Source organism: Malaclemys terrapin, chromosome 3, assembly GCF_027887155.1.
Source record: "Malaclemys terrapin pileata isolate rMalTer1 chromosome 3, rMalTer1.hap1, whole genome shotgun sequence".
NCBI classification, from domain to species: Eukaryota; Metazoa; Chordata; order Testudines; family Emydidae; genus Malaclemys; species Malaclemys terrapin.
The window spans coordinates 195,461,374-195,477,338 of NC_071507.1; the positions used below are offsets into that span (position 1 = coordinate 195,461,374).

Sequence of the window (15,965 nt, forward strand, 5' to 3'; positions counted from 1 at the left end):
ATCCCCGCTGTTGAGTCTTTCATCACATTGTTCATTCAAACTCCCTTTGAAAAGAGAATTGGTCCTAGGACTTTGGCAAAACTCCCCTTAAAGTCGCTGGGAGGTTTGCGCCAGTAAAGACTGTTAAGAGCAGGCTCGTGATTTGTCATAAAAAGTCTTTAAAGAAACGCTCGTTTGTGCAGCCAGCCTGCCTCGCAACCAGGGACTCCAGACAAGAACACGGGGAAGGGAAAGGAAATGTAAGTCCAGGCTGGTCTCTAAATACTTGAGCACATTTTTAGGTCAAACACCAAGTCACTCTGCTCGACAGTTGACACGGCACAACAGCCAGACATCCAGACCAAGCTCTCTGTCACAACAGCAGTCACAGATTTGTACAGTTCAGTGAGCTACCAGATGAATTAAGATGAGCACAGACAAGGAGCACTTTTCCAGAAGTCCAGTCTGTCTTGCCCAGAGTTCCTTTCGAGATTCACCATCCCTAATGTCCGGCTAGGTTCTCCTCAAAGAAGAAACCTTTGCATGCTCGTCAATGGGAGAGCACGCTCTATTAAATAATTTACCCAGTTAATTCAATTAAGCCTCACGCTAAAGTCTGTTGTAGCCATTAGCTTATGGCGATGATAGGAAAACAGAAAGATACCAATTAACTTTCCTGAAAGAACTTCTTTTGGAGTAATTAATAAGTGATCTGCAGCTTGCCTCAGTCTATTAATTGGGCTTGGGGGGAGGTTAGAAACTGTCTATATGATGTGCCTTAGAAAAGCATAGGGGACATAACCAAACGTAACAGATGGAATTGACCAGTACGTGCATATGGCATGTAGATTTCTTAAACTTTTCCTCGATACAGGAACATTTATTGTTGTTTGGTTCACTGATCAAAACTCCCCACACAAGCGAAGTTAGGTTCATCTTTCGGTTTATTTGCGACTGTGCATATTTGTGTGTGGTGGGGGAGGGGAGAAGTTACTCTCTTTGTTAAGTGGGTATTGAAGGAATCAGTCCTTGTTGCGTCCCACTTAACTAAGTATGTATGTGTTCCTAAAATGTAAGAGTTACCTCTTGTTTGGGTACAGAAAGTAATTGCAGCCAATGAGAGTAGCAAAACTCAAACTAAAATAACTCCCTCTTCCCATATGGAAGTTTTCCAGATAAATAAAATAGAAGGCGAATGTGTTGTGTGGAGAAATCGCTCATTGAAAGCATTGATCTGAGGAATGAATTTACATACACTTGATAATAAGAGAGAAAATACTGTATGATCCTATCAGAAAATTGACTCACATCCACGCTTTTCATAACTCATTGTCCCCATGCACAGCCTAGTCTGTCGCGTTTTCCGTTACGTTTTTTTTTTTATTTGTTATATTTGTTTGTAGTTCAACCCTTTTAATATAAATTATGACGAAGGAGAAACAATAATCAAAACAAACGTATGCGACAAAAATAACATCCTTAGGCATTAATGATGATATAAACCATCGTTTTCAGGAAAATCTTTACCTTTAAAGAGTGTTGAGAGATTGTTTTCTATCTGAATGCTATAGAAGAAGAAGAAGAAGAAGAAGAAGAAGAAGAAGAAGAAGAAGAAACAAAGTAATTTTTATCAGAAGTATTTATTCAAGGTGTCTTAACTTTTTTAGGTATATGCCCTATTGTTTGTGTGTTTACTGTACACACATATTTCATTCATTGGGAGTGGGCCAATAATTTAAAGGAGTCTAGCTTGTTTATTTACTCCACATTATTTCATCATCTTGTCTACCAGACTCCTGAGAAGTCCAGCTATTGCTAGCGTTTGGAATCGTTCCTGGAATATCAAACATGGGGAAAGAAAAGGGATCTTTGATATCTCAGTAATTACGTTAGCATAATCAGTGTCGAAATTCCCCATTAAAAGAAAAAAGTTAATAAAATGCCCTTCCTTCCTCTTTTCCTCCTCCTTCTCCATTAAGGAGGGGAGGCAACTCTGCCAAGATGAACCCGCTAATAAAATGTTGGCTTGCTAAAAAGTGTTTGCTGCTGACCCCTGTGCACGCCTGGATAATCGCACTTTTCCATCTCAGACAATGCATTTCAATTCTAGTCGTGTGCCTTTGTCCATTTGTATAAAGAAAAGAGGGCTGAATGACAGGTCCTGTTAGCCTGCATGAACAGATACCAGTAAACCCTCCCCAAAACTAGACCTTAAAAAAAAAAAAGCCACATGCCTATTTGCCTGCGGCTTATTATTAAGACACCTTTGCAGCTAAACACTTAAAAGCAAACCAAATTAAATGGCAATTAAAAGCGAGTTATACCCTCTTTTAACTCCAGGCTTGTAATTTGTGGAAACTAGCCATCAGCAGACACACATCGTCAGGAAATGCCATTCGGCCAAGAACCTTTCTCAGAACATTTACAACTTCCCAGTATTGTGCTCGATTTAGAACGTTCGTTTATATTTTGATACTTCCCGTTCTAAATAGAACGTTTCTTCTTCGTCGTCTTCTTCTTCGTCCTCTTCTTTCTTCCTCCAAGTGTGTTTCAGACCCAACCTACCACTGTCAATAAATAAATATATAAATATATTTGTAAAACCTTCACATGTGCAATACAGTGCGATCCAACCTCAATTAATTTTCCACGAATAAAATGTATCAGCACTTCTTTACAAAACTAAAAATAAAAAAAATAATTTAAATGGAAAAAGGTCCATCTTTCTCTCACACAGTCCCGTCTTTTCCCTCTTATTTCATATGTGTGTATATTTAGTGTATGTGTGTGTATATATACACTATATGTAAGGGGTGTGTGTGTGTGTGTGTGTGTGTGTGTAAAAATTCACTGCAATTATACTTTATGGTCTCAGACTAGTTATTTATTTTAAAAGCTATGTAAAAAAAAAACTAAGATTGTCTGCTAGACAGCCTTTATTAAAAAAAAAAAGATTGGGATGTGGGGTGGACTTGAATTCGATTTAAACGTAAGAAGAAGACAAAACAAGCCCAGCAACATTGTTTTAATTTAGAAAAATATAGCTAAAGACACACACCAAAAATGTGCAATCTTTTCTTTGGGTCTATATTTTAAAGCAGTAGAACCAACAGGAAGGCTCACACTTACCTATTTAAAATGACGATTTAATTAATATAGATTACTATATCTATTAGCTCTATAGCCTCCCGATAAAATGTGCTCAAAATGCCCCCTTCGATCAGATTAGCTCCCATATTAGCCTGTGTGAGAAAAAAGCATTCTAAAGAGTGGAGGAAAAACTGTATAAAAATGTTGAAAGAACCTGCAGTTCCTTATTAGGCGAAGATACAATATTTATTCCTTGTCTCCTGGGATGAAGCTCCTCTATCTATTGTCCTCCCAGTTCTCAGTGCTGATGCTTAATTTTCAAAACTTCTATATTACCAAGGGACCTACGACATCAGCCAAAGAAATACCCAGCAAGTACAAAATCTGATCCAGGGAGCTGCTTTTGTGCAGAGGGAAAATTTTGTTCCTACAGGTTTTTAAGGTGGTGCATGGAAAAGGAAAGCGATCTGATCTATGCAGACACATTGCAAATTCTCTCGTAGATATAGATTTTTTAAAAATCGGGTGGGGATACAAGGAGTTTGGCTGTTTTAAATTTATTTTGATTTGATTTGATTTTTTTGAGAGGGAATTTTATCCTGAGCCTTTTTTCGGAGAACCCAAAATGTCAACTACATTTCCAGGACTAGTCCACGAAGCAGAGGTATTTTGTGTGTGTGTGTGTTCATGTGTGTGTGTTCATGGGTGTGTGTGTGTATGGGTGTGAGCGTGTGTGCCTCTGTGGTTGTTTCCATTTTTTTTAATCCATATTGGACCGTTACATTTAATTATAATCCGGCTTCAGAGATAATTTAAAGAAGTATAGGGAGAGAATTCGTTATGACATCTGTCACCAGCCAGAGCAACTCATTACCACGTTCAAACAGTCCCAGCACGAAAACAGAATAAGACCCCTAATAATATAATGAAGTTGGGGGGAAAATAATCAAATCGCCAGAAACGGGAAGATGTGGCAAGGATGGAGCATCGCCTTCCACTAGGAACATTTGATGGGGACAATGTGACGGGATTCCTTAGAAACCGGGGTTCCAAACACAAGAAGGCGGCAGCTATCTATCTAGATATGTAATGCTCTATAATACAAGGGCGAGATTTTTTCCCCCCTTCTGGGTGTTCCCGTGGAGTTAAAGCCCTTCTGTGCGATGACTTTTTGTTTCACTCCCAGATAGCAGAGGCTGCGATCAGTATTTTTGGTTGTGGTCCCTTTTTTTGTATTTCTGTGCGGTGGATTCGTTTTCGCTCGACTGTACTAAGGCAGGTTCGGGTGTTTATTTATTATTTTTAACAGACCTGCGTGACACCCGCCCAAGGTGTTGGGGAAGCGACCTTGGGGCGGCTTGGAGCTAGGCACCTTGACTGGGGGGAAGCTATGCAGGGTAGGGTGCTTGGCGGAGTCGCACACGGTGTTTTAAATGACAAACCTCCAGTTTTTGGGTCTCCTTTTCCCTTCTTCCTTTCAGATACGTCATGACGGATCAAACAGCTATCGTTTGATGCAGCTTGGATGTCTGGAGTCTGTGGCCAACTCAACTGTCGCCTATTCCTCCTCTTCGCCTCTAACTTACTCCACCACCGGCACTGAGTTTGCTTCCCCGTATTTCTCCACTAATCACCAGTACACACCACTTCACCACCAGTCCTTCCACTACGAGTTCCAACACGGCCACCCGGCAGTCAACCCTGATGCTTACTCCTTGAATTCTCTCCACCACTCGCAGCAATACTATCAGCAGATCCACCATGGGGAACCCACCGATTTTATTAACCTGCACAACGCCCGGGCTCTCAAATCCTCTTGCTTGGACGAGCAGAGGAGAGAGCTGGGGTGTTTAGATGCTTACCGGCGCCACGACTTATCTCTTATGAGCCATGGGTCCCAATATGGGATGCATCCCGATCAAAGACTCCTGCCAGGACCAAGCCTCGGGCTTGCAGCCTCGGGGACAGACGATTTGCAGGTAAATAGCATGCAATATACCTTCGATGATACATCCTCATAGCCTCTTTGCTTCAGGATCGCTCTCACACCGATCACATATATAGGGTGGAGGCACAAGAACATTACCTGGGTCCAAAACTGAAAACATGTAGTTCTCTTGCCGGACAAATAACCTCACACCTGGATTAAGGTTGTAGGTGGTGGCTGAGTTGAAACAGGTGCGGTTTGGCCAGTTAATCACGAGATCTGTGTGTTTGTGTGTGTGTTTGTGTGTATCTCCTCCAAACCAAGGGCACTCGAAATGGCTACAAAATAATCCATCTAAATCCGTTTTTCTCCCTTTCCTAACATGTGGTAATGTGTATATTTAATTAACCCGCGGACACATATACAAATCCAAATAGATCGAGGGAGGAGGAAGGAGAAACGTCAGGAAAAAATATCTCTGCTATGAGATTTTTTTTTTAAATCTCATAGTGTCCTGCACATATCCCTTAGTTTAACTGCGATAGATGAAATGTTAAAGCAAAAAGTAAAGCATAAAATGAATGTTTGACTAAAATAATGAAGGTCTTGAGACATATAGATATGGATGCAGATCTATCTATCTATCTATCTATCTATCTATCTATCTATCTATCTATCTATCTATCTATCTATCTATCTAACCTAGTTTATAGTCAATTATGAATCCGTTACCATCAACTAAGAATTCATATCCAGTCGTCTCTGTCCCAAGTTAAAATGTATTTTTAAAACTATCATTTAGAACAATACATATTTTTTAAAAAGTTAAATACAAATACTTTCCCTTAAAACAAGCTAAGGAGCCGGGTTCACTCCAGAGGTAGCCAGGCTAAAACAGATTTAACCGTATTTACTGTACTTACTTCCCCTCAGTCTTTGCCTCCATTCCCACAATGCACGCTATGTTGTCCTTTCCCCCATACATAGGGGTCAGCTGCTCTAAAAAAACCCAGAAGTTTGGAGAACTAAGAAGAGCCCCATTAGAAAGATTTTCCTCCCTATTTACTTCGGAGCAAGGGATTATTGGGGGGCGGGGGGGAAATAGTACCAACCAAATCGTATTATCTGTTCGATCGCTTTGGAGGAGAAACTCTATAAATCTTGATTTTTCCACATTTAAATTCACTAAATAATTGTATATTCTCTGGGTATTTTTTTTTTTATATTTTCCATAAGGCTCCCCTTATGTCCAACCCCCCCCCCCCCAAAATCTGCCATTCACTTCTTAGCCCAACTAAAACCTATTTACTCCTTTTTATAACCACGTCTGCTGCTGATTTTTTTGTATCTGTACAAATTTTTTTTCTTTGCCAGGCACAAAGCCTTGTATCTTTCAAAAGAGGGGATTAAGAACGTTTGCAAGGCAGTGGACAATGCTTAAATCCTGTGCAAAAGAGCACCATACTTTATCCAATTTTCGACTTAGTGCCATTCAACTGGTCATTTATGCAATGTCATCCGACCAAACAACATGTTTCCCTTACAAATCATAATAATGTAGAAATAATAAAACTTGGTTAAGCTGCCAGCTCCAGATTCATTTTTATTAAAAAATAGAAATAAACAGCTTTGAAAAAAAATAGGGGAAAAGGTTCATCATTTGATCAAAATTCATTTAAAAAATAAACCTGATTCCTCCCCTCCCCTGCATCTTGGCACCCTCCCTTACACTTATTTTTCACCCCCTCTCTTTCCAGACAGATGAGGGAAATATATTGAGGTATAGAAAAGACTCATCGGGGAGAAATTGAATGTATGTATTTAGTTGCTTCAAAACACACTTTCGGGCTTGTTAATTTCACCGTGTGTTTAGTGGGAGGTGTTTTGGTGGTAAACTGAAATAGAGCGGACAGGCGTACTATAAACCAAAACTGTGGTCTAACCAGTCTCCCCTTCTCCTCCGTCTTTCTTTTTAAAACGTTCATCAGCATATGCCTCATTTCCAATGCAACAAATGTAAATATACTTTTCCCTGCACAGAATGTTAAGTGAAAGTCCAATAGTTTAGAGGGCGGTTTAAGTCAGCCTAACAGATGCAAACAGTCTTGGGGCTGGAGTGGCATCTTTCAGTCCCCTAAAAAGATTTTCCATGGGCAACAAAGGAAACTGTCACACCTTTTCCCGTCACCGCTTTAATTTATGCTCAGTCGCCAAGTTTTTTTTCATATTGATTTCATAATCACTTTAAAGCAGAACACTTAAAATAAGAAAGAGCCTTGAAAAGGAGGGTCTTACAGGCCAGCGTCAATAGGGTGAAAGTGGGGGAGAACGCCAGGACTGTAAAGGTTGTTTTGTAAAGTGGGGGTTTTATTATGCACCGACTCTCCCTCCGCATTTACTTAACTGTTCACGGGCTGTTGAGTAGGTTAACACCCTTAAAGGACTCTTTCATGTCAAATATCTCGTTTGTTTGTAAAGGAAAATGCGTCTTTACCACATTTCCATTGTGTTTTTCCCCCTAGTATATATATAAAAAAAAACCGTTCATGATCCCTATCAAAAATATGTATAAAGGAGGAATTGGATCTAAAAATAAAAAAGAGTTAGAGTAAATATAAGGAAGAGATGTGTAGAAATACAAACTTCTTCGTATATATGCCAACACACATACACATATATTCTCTTGAACATAGTGCATGAGTGGCTATGTTATATATACACGGTATGTGCATGTGTGTACACTCACACACACACATATAGAGAACGAGAGAAATCGATATCTCGTAGAATTATTGACAGCTGCATTGTTGCTTAGATTTTATTTGTTTAGATCAACAGATATTTGGGAGAATTTCTTTGTGTATACACTATACACACACACACTGTATGCATGTACACACAGAGAGAGACTATTTATATACATACACATAAACTTCTCAAATCTATCTATCGATCTAGGCAAAAAATTATATCCAAATAGCAAGGAACCTGAAACTTATTCTGTCAAAAAATACATTCCCAAGGATAGTGGAAAATTAAGGAATTAGACTGAGATTTGTATGGAGTTGTCAGGTAATTTGAATCCCATTTTAGAAATGTGTTGCTGAAATATTGTCTTTACTGTCGAAACAACAAAGAGTCTGGTGGCACCTTAAAGACTAACAGATTTATTTGGGCATAAGCTTTCGTGAGTAAAAACCTCACTTCTTCGGATGAGGTTTTTACTCACGAAAGCTTATGCCCAAATAAATCTGTTAGTCTTTAAGGTGCCACCAGACTCTTTGTTGTTTCTGTAGATACAGACTAACACGGCTACCCCCTGATACTTGTCTTTACTGTCGTTATTGACCGAGCTCCGTATTAAAAACAAACGCTGCTTAATTTTAAGCGTTTTGGTATCTGACTGATTTTTTTTTTATTTTTCATAATTTAAGGGGTCGGTGGAGGCCCAATGTGGGCTAGTACTGAACAGCCAAGGTGGGGTGATAAGGAGAGGTAAGCAGGTTAAAAAATATATTTTCCTATATTTGACTTAAAAAAAAAAAACTATGTCTCTATCTGTTGTTGTGTACGCATATTACAGATATATCGAAAAACTATTGATGATTTCAATGTAAAGAGAAGCACATTAAAACTAATGTAGTGTCTTGATGGCTCTATAGTGCATCAGTAATTTACAAATACCCCACTTCATGGCAGCTATCCGAAATTAAAAAGCGAATCGAGGTTTCTGTTTGTTTCATTATTTCCCCGTTTCTCGGGTAGATTTCTCGTTTTGATTTTAAAATATCTGTGCTCTCTAGCGCCTGGCTGTTAAATTTGCAGTCTGATCTCGTATGCAAAGGGCGAGAGTTTTGGAAATATGAGTGTAATAAATAACTCAGTGTTACAGACTGGTTGATAAATTGCTGATTGACGAAGTAGTTAACTGCCTGGGTAAAGCCGCCCTTGATTCCATCTGCTACTGAAAATATCTGAAGTCTAAGTCTAAATCTATTCTGTTCTCTTTCCGGAATACCTTGCTCATGACTATTCGTGGGGTGGGGGTGGGGGAGGAAGAAGTCTGTTATGACTTGTGAGAGATGCAAAAGTAGGCCGTATTGTCTAGAGGGCCATATATTCAACCCCAATATAGAGACATACTGTATCCCAAACTAATGCTTATCATAAATATATGTATTCAGAATAAAACGAATATAAGGGTTTTGTCAAAGATCCATCCGACGTCTTTGGAAATAATATTCTTTCCCGTAATTATTCACTTTCCGTTTAATAAAGTCCGTTCTTATTCATCACACTATTAGCTACAGTGTTATTGAAGTAGAATAAAACCGATGTTATTATTCAGATCCCGGGACAAACTATAGATTTAAATAAAAAATAAAATACGGGAACGAATTGCCATTGAAATTGCATTGAAAAAAAAATCTCTAGTATTAAACATAGATTCAGATCCGACACAGATGGTGAGCCACTCCGAATTTTTTCGACTGGTTTTAGAACCCGAGGTACCGATTGAAATCCCCAGTTCCGTGGCAAGGAACATTGTAAATCTTGACCCAGTGATTGTGGGAGGGGAGAATTAGCCCAAAACAAAAGGCGGGAGGTGGGTGGGGTGGATCACAATTGAATCCACTTATATTTTAAACAAGAGTGATTTGCTTACAAAAGATTTTAGCACTAGTATAACGTTCCGCAATGAAACCCGACAACACAAACACGCTGGGGCCTGGTAGTGTAAACGTGATTGTTGAAAGAACAAAAAGCCAGGTGAGAGGCTATTATCCAAAGCAATCTGGACGGTAGATGAAAGGTAGGGCCGTCACTGAGGAGGCTGGTGACACTACATCTGGTGCTGAAAGAACAGCTCCACTAATTGGATTCTTTCCCGGCGGTCGTGACGGCTGCCTCGTCCTTCCAACCTGGGGTTGTCTTTGGAGTCTGTCCTGTATAACACTACATTGCCCCTGGTTTAAAATGTAGTCCCTGCCAAACGGCTCGGAGGCAAAGTTAGATTTAATTCTTATTTCACAAAGGAATGAACGGGGGGTGGGGAAACAACCCTGCAGACGGCTGTAAAGTGGGAGAAAACAGGGAAGTTGAGAGTAACATTCCTCCGACAGTTCTATTTGCAGCAGAACTGGAGAATCATGGCGGGTTGAAACTTCAGGGCGTTGAAGGGATTGTTTGTACACGGATGTGTGTTAGCCGTTCCTATCTGTTGCAATCTGTCCATAAAAAGGGTGTGCCCCCGCCTGTGTGATTCCCCTTGGTTCTTTCTCCTTGCAATTGAGTTGATATTAATTATATCTTAGAAAGTGTTTTCGTTTCTGAACCGAAATCTGACCTCTAGGAAGCTGAATCCTTATCAAAGAGAGACGGGGAGTGAATTAATTCCCATCAATTGGGGTTTATGTCTGTACTACTTGACTGGACTCTAATCTCCTTTGTGAAAGAGGGTTCATATATCCGTTTTGCTCACATCCAGTTTATTCAATTTCTCCAGCTCAGCTAAGGAGCTTCCAATTACCTGTGTGGCTGATTGTAGTCAAGACTCTTTTTTTTTTTTAAAGCGATCAAGGTGCTCAAGGATTTAAAGATTGATAGTAAAGGAAATCCAGCATGGAAATGTAAGGTTTTCCCTCCACTGATCTGATGCCGAACGGCAGCTGCACAAGAGGGCTATCTCTTGGTGAAGTCAGGGGTAGATATCAAAGACGAGTCTATAAGTTTCAAATGTATATTAAAAATGCATAATAAATATGTTGTCCGACTTAAAAAAAAGCGATAGGTGTTAGTAATAATCAAAACATCCTACGCCTACGCTCGGTACAGTATCCCTTATAAATACATCAGACTTCTTGTCTAGCGATACATCAACAAGAATATATTAATTCTGGGCTTCCCTAATATTTTAAACCTCTCATGTCAGATGTTTTTTCTCGTTAATACACACACATATTTTTTTTAAAAATGAGGTTGGCTTTTTTTTTTTTTTTTTTACTCGAAGAAAGAAAGAAAGAAAGAAAGAAAGAAAGAAAGAAAGAAAGAAAGAAAGAAAGAAAGAAAGAAAAAGATTTTAAAACATAACTCTTCATGTCATTTCCCCTTGAACAGAAGTCATTCTATTGTTCGGGGAGGGGGCGGGGGTCTTAAAGGCCACGTGGTTTTCTTTATCAACCTGAATAATAATTATAATAAATCCAAAAAAGTCAAAAACAGCCTCAACAAACCCCTGTATCCGTCTCCGAACACAGATCTGACATTACACATCCTGGCTGGCTGCGATATTGTTCAGTGCCATGATTTTGTGTTTTCCTTCAATGAGGCTCGGAAAGGAAAAGACTTTTGCAGGACTTAGGTGGTGGCGAGATAATTACCAGCTAGATAAAATATTTGCCACCGATTCTGATGCAGAGATCCCCATGCTATCACTTTCATTTACTGGTGTGTAGGAGATAGCCCGGAGCTCCACTACTCCAACCATCAGAACCAATAATCTTTACTTTACCTACTGCTCGTGTATCGATAGCTTCTCTAGCCTCAGGCAGCTGCTTTGATATGTTAATATTTCTGAGTACCAAATTCTGCAGAGATCATATTAATGTTGTACATACAGAGTGGAGCTGTGCCTTAAAGTTGAATATTCAGATCGCCTGTTTCAAAAGAAATCACTTGAAGAAACGAAGCTTCTATTTACAAGGAGTCGTCTGTGGGTTTGGATCATTAAAACAAAACAAAACACCAACAAACCCCCACCCTCTCCTCTGACACTTTCCCAGTAAATGTCTCAGGCTTTTATTATGATCGACTCCTTCCCTTTTAGGTTGCCATTTTAAAGCCAAAGAGCCCGCTTCCCGTTTGATTTTGGGGGGGCTTGTTTGCTAACCACCCCACTCCCAAGCCCCCCTGCATATGAAACAGACGCCGCTTGAGTGTCTTCACCTCCAAATATTTGGATTTAAAAAGACAACACGATGACATTTGGCCCCAGTCGTTTTATGAAATCGAGATGGCAAACTCCAAAAAAAAAAAAAAAAAAAAAAAAAAAAGCTCTTGTTTCGCTTTGTGATCATCCATCGTGCCTGCCCCAGGCTAATTTCAAGAAGCTTAAATACTGCTATCGCCTCTGGGCCATGACGAGAGAGAGGCCAGGCTATCGGCAATAGCTCTTTTTCGATTGCCCTTGGCAACATAAAATACAAACTACTTTGAATCAAAACATTTTTGGGGAATTAATATGATCTGAACTCTGCACGTTTGCAGAGATCTTGAGTTTGTCAGATCGCTTCGAGGTGACTGACATGCGAATGCGGAAGCATTAATGCCAAGCTAGGAACACTGTCAGATCTTATTTGATTAAAAACACAAAATCTTAAAAGCTCGAGCATCAGTCACCCAAAAGTCTGCCAATAAAATCACGGGAAAGACGCGTCCCCTTCTCTCTTCTGCCTTTTATGTATTTACTTATGGCGCTGCCTACAATTTGAAAGGGATTCGATGTGGCTTGATCATTTTCTCTGATCTTCAATTTTAATTTGAGACACTTAATGACGAAACTACAGCCTACTGTCTCACTCGTTAAGGGCGAGAGTTTAAGCGGGGGACTCTTCGAGGCAATGTTAACACAGAACAACAAAATAAAGCTTCCCAATACATTTTCCCCTTTATGATACCTCGGGTAATACATGGAAGGAGCGGTAGATTAGATCTTGCTGTAAAAGGTGTTTTCCATATACTATCTCTGTAATCTACGCACTAGTGGTACTGAAAACTGGGGAGAAACATGAATGGTAATATCTTTTATTGTTTTTATTTCATGTAAATTGTAAACACCCGTTTGGCAGGAAAGTTAACAGGGAATTTATTTTGCTTGCTTGCTAAATATTCTCTATGTCAAGACAGATTATCCTACTCTCTCTCTCTCTCTCTCACTCACCCCCCCCCCCCAAGCTAGGATATACCTATTCCTATATTTCTCCAATACTAAGAAGTACTATTCTGTATCCAAAATAAAATCTATACGTAGGAAATCGAAAAAAAGCAGAATTCGGTTTTACATAACAAAGGATAATGTATCGTTCTACAATGATGTTGTGAAACTTTCCACTAAAAGGAAACTTATTTTCTCCAGGTAATTAAGGGCAAAGGATAAGATCTGGATCTATAGGCGTATTCTGTACTGTAGGCTAATATAGTACTGTACATAAAGGCAGTTTAATCTTTCAATTAATTGTATTTTCCTCCTTTTGTTGTTCTCAGGCCCCACCTCCTTTCCCCCACCAGCTCTTATCTGTTGAAGAACCGTACAATAGTCTTGATAATCCTGTAATACCTATAATTGTGTCCCGAGTCCTAATGCACTGTAATTAACACGGCTGTCTCTTTTCAGGGGCCAATTTGAATTGCATTAAATCCTAATAACTTGTTTAATTAATAGGTTTCGCGGTTCCAGCCGAGATAATCTCAAATCGACAACAACAAAAATTGGTCGAGGAGTTACGCTAGAAGGCAGGGTCTGTAATCCGCGCAGCGTTAGACGTTTGTGTTTATTAGGCGTCAAATAAAATAAAATAAAATAAAATAAAAACCCATTCCTGCAGCTTGCTTTGCCCTACACGGGAACGGCAAGCACGTGACTAGGTTGGGCGAGGGATTCGATTTTGTTTGCCTGCAAAAATCGTCCCTTGTGGTGTCAAACCAATGCCACAACTGGTCGCTAATGTTTGCAAGATCAGGGTTCCTGCGAAATTTGGGGAAGGGAACAAACGCCCCGTTTCCATCAGAGCTGCATGGAAATGTGGCTTCAGCTGTAGCATGGGGCAGTGAAGGAGTTACTGGTGGGCAGGGGAGTCCGCTCTGTGCTAACCTTCTGCTATTTTCTTCACCTTCTGCTACATTTCACCTTCTGCTCCATTGCAAGGTTGGGAGCTTTTGTGCTTCCTAACGCGAGACAACAGCTTCAGCTCGGCCTGTCTGTGAATGGCTGAAACACGCGGCAGCCCCACACACACACACACACACACCGGCGCACAATCCAAGCCACACAAACAGAACTTCCATAGCATAGATTGGGACAGAGGGAGCAAACCACAATGCACATGTCGCCCAGCGCACAGAACACCACACGCACCTGAACACCACCACAAGCAGATATGCGCACCAGGACAAGACGCACACATCGGTACAACACACCAGCAGCACACAAAGCAAGCAACCCAGGCATAACCTCAGTAGAAGAGGGTCGCACATCTCGCGCCACGCACACACAGCGAGGACAGCACTCAGACATGATACAATATGTCAAATACAACGCCCCCCCAACCGCACGAGCGCACCCCCCCCCGCCAGAGAGAGCACACCGACTAGCACAACGCCCAGCGGCACGCCATGCAAACGAGACTCACAGAGTGCAAAAGACAACACAAGGGAAGAGAAAAGTACATAATACAACATAGGGAACACAAAACACACCACACAGCGTACCAAAGTCTCATCAACACACACAAACCGGGAGAACACACACAGCACAACACAAAACACAATATAGTGTGCCAAAATCTCATCATTCAGCATATACACAGAACACAGCAAGCCAAATTAAAAAAAAACAAAAAGAAACCTGCCCACATTTCCCCAAATCTCTGGCAGGATGAAGAGTTGGAACATCTGCTAAAAGATTGTTAACTGGGAATTTCTGCTTAAAAAAACCTTAATGTCTTAGGAGTTCTTTTAGATAGTTCTGCTCCTTTATGACACATTTGACTATTAGGGAGACAGGTGAAATTAACAAATCAAACTCTAACAATGCTTAGGAGTTATTGATGTGAAAGAGAAATGGACTGATTTTTTCCCTTTTATCTCTGAACATTTTGCATTTGAGCCCATACCATTAAAATAAGATTTATGTTCTCATTATAAAGCACAAATCCCTTCAGTATAATTGCATGATGTTGGCATTATGATTGATCAAGCACCCATCCTCCTTCCATTGAATGTCTTCCTTTTGTGCATCTCTGTAGAAATCTTTACAGTTGTGTTCCTGGAAGCCAGTGAGATGAGGACAAACAACAACAAAACAAACAAAAGCACACTTGTCCTTTTGTTTATTTTGTTTTGCATCCATTATAGTGGCATTCCCTACTTCATCTGAATTAACTTCTTAGGTCAAGATTTTCAAACATAGGTGCCCAAAGTTAGGCTCTTAATTGACTATTTAGGCCTATACTTAAGTGGTTTGATTTTCAAAAGTATTGACAACTCAGCAGTTCCCACTGAACTCAACCATATTACTCATGATTTTACAGTTACACAGGTGCTTACATTCTTTGCTGGGTCAGGACCTAAAGCTGGGCAAAAACCTCAAAAAAAATCCCCTGATTATTTACTATTTATAGTATATAGTATATATATATAAAATAAAATCACTTCTGCTGCATTCACACCCCTTTTGTGTTTAGTTAACATGAATATTCTGTAAATGAGTTTATTGCACAAATGTACACGGAAACAGTACGTTTTAAGTGACTATGAGAGATAGTCACACAATTTGAACTCATAAATGTAAGAAACCTGATTACAAAGGTTATATGTATTCAGTCTGTCCAGTCACAAATAACCAACACAGCTGGAATTTGGAACATTTATAATGAACTGCTCACCAATAAACTACAGAGCAGCCGTTCTTCACAGACATTAATTTGAATCTGAATAATTTGATGAATAATTCTGAGAAAATTCTAAATTGCCCACAATGACTCATACACAGAAAAAGAGGTGGAATGTGTCAAATAAACCACTCATCAGTAGCTATTTTGACAGCTCTTCTATTACTTAACAAAACAAAAGGATTTCCATTTTTCCATTTTGTAAGAAACTGCAAATTTGCCAGATTTTCAGAACACGGTAAAAAAGAATCTGAAAGGTGTCATGAATTGTAACCCAGAAATTCATTTTAAAGGCACCTGTA

General features: G+C 39.8%; 1 protein-coding gene across 1 annotated transcript in view; it reads left to right on the plus strand.

Moving 5' to 3' along the window:
* Positions 1–3,694: 3,694 nt before the first annotated feature.
* TFAP2D (transcription factor AP-2 delta) overlaps positions 3,695–15,965 on the plus strand; it is a 53,853-nt gene continuing 41,582 nt past the window's right edge. Inside the window, exons 1-3 of the mRNA XM_054024339.1 lie at positions 3,695–3,733; positions 4,551–5,048; positions 8,431–8,491. Of these exons, the coding sequence (XP_053880314.1) occupies positions 3,695–3,733; positions 4,551–5,048; positions 8,431–8,491 (598 nt within the window). The remainder of the gene's footprint in view (positions 3,734–4,550; positions 5,049–8,430; positions 8,492–15,965) is intronic.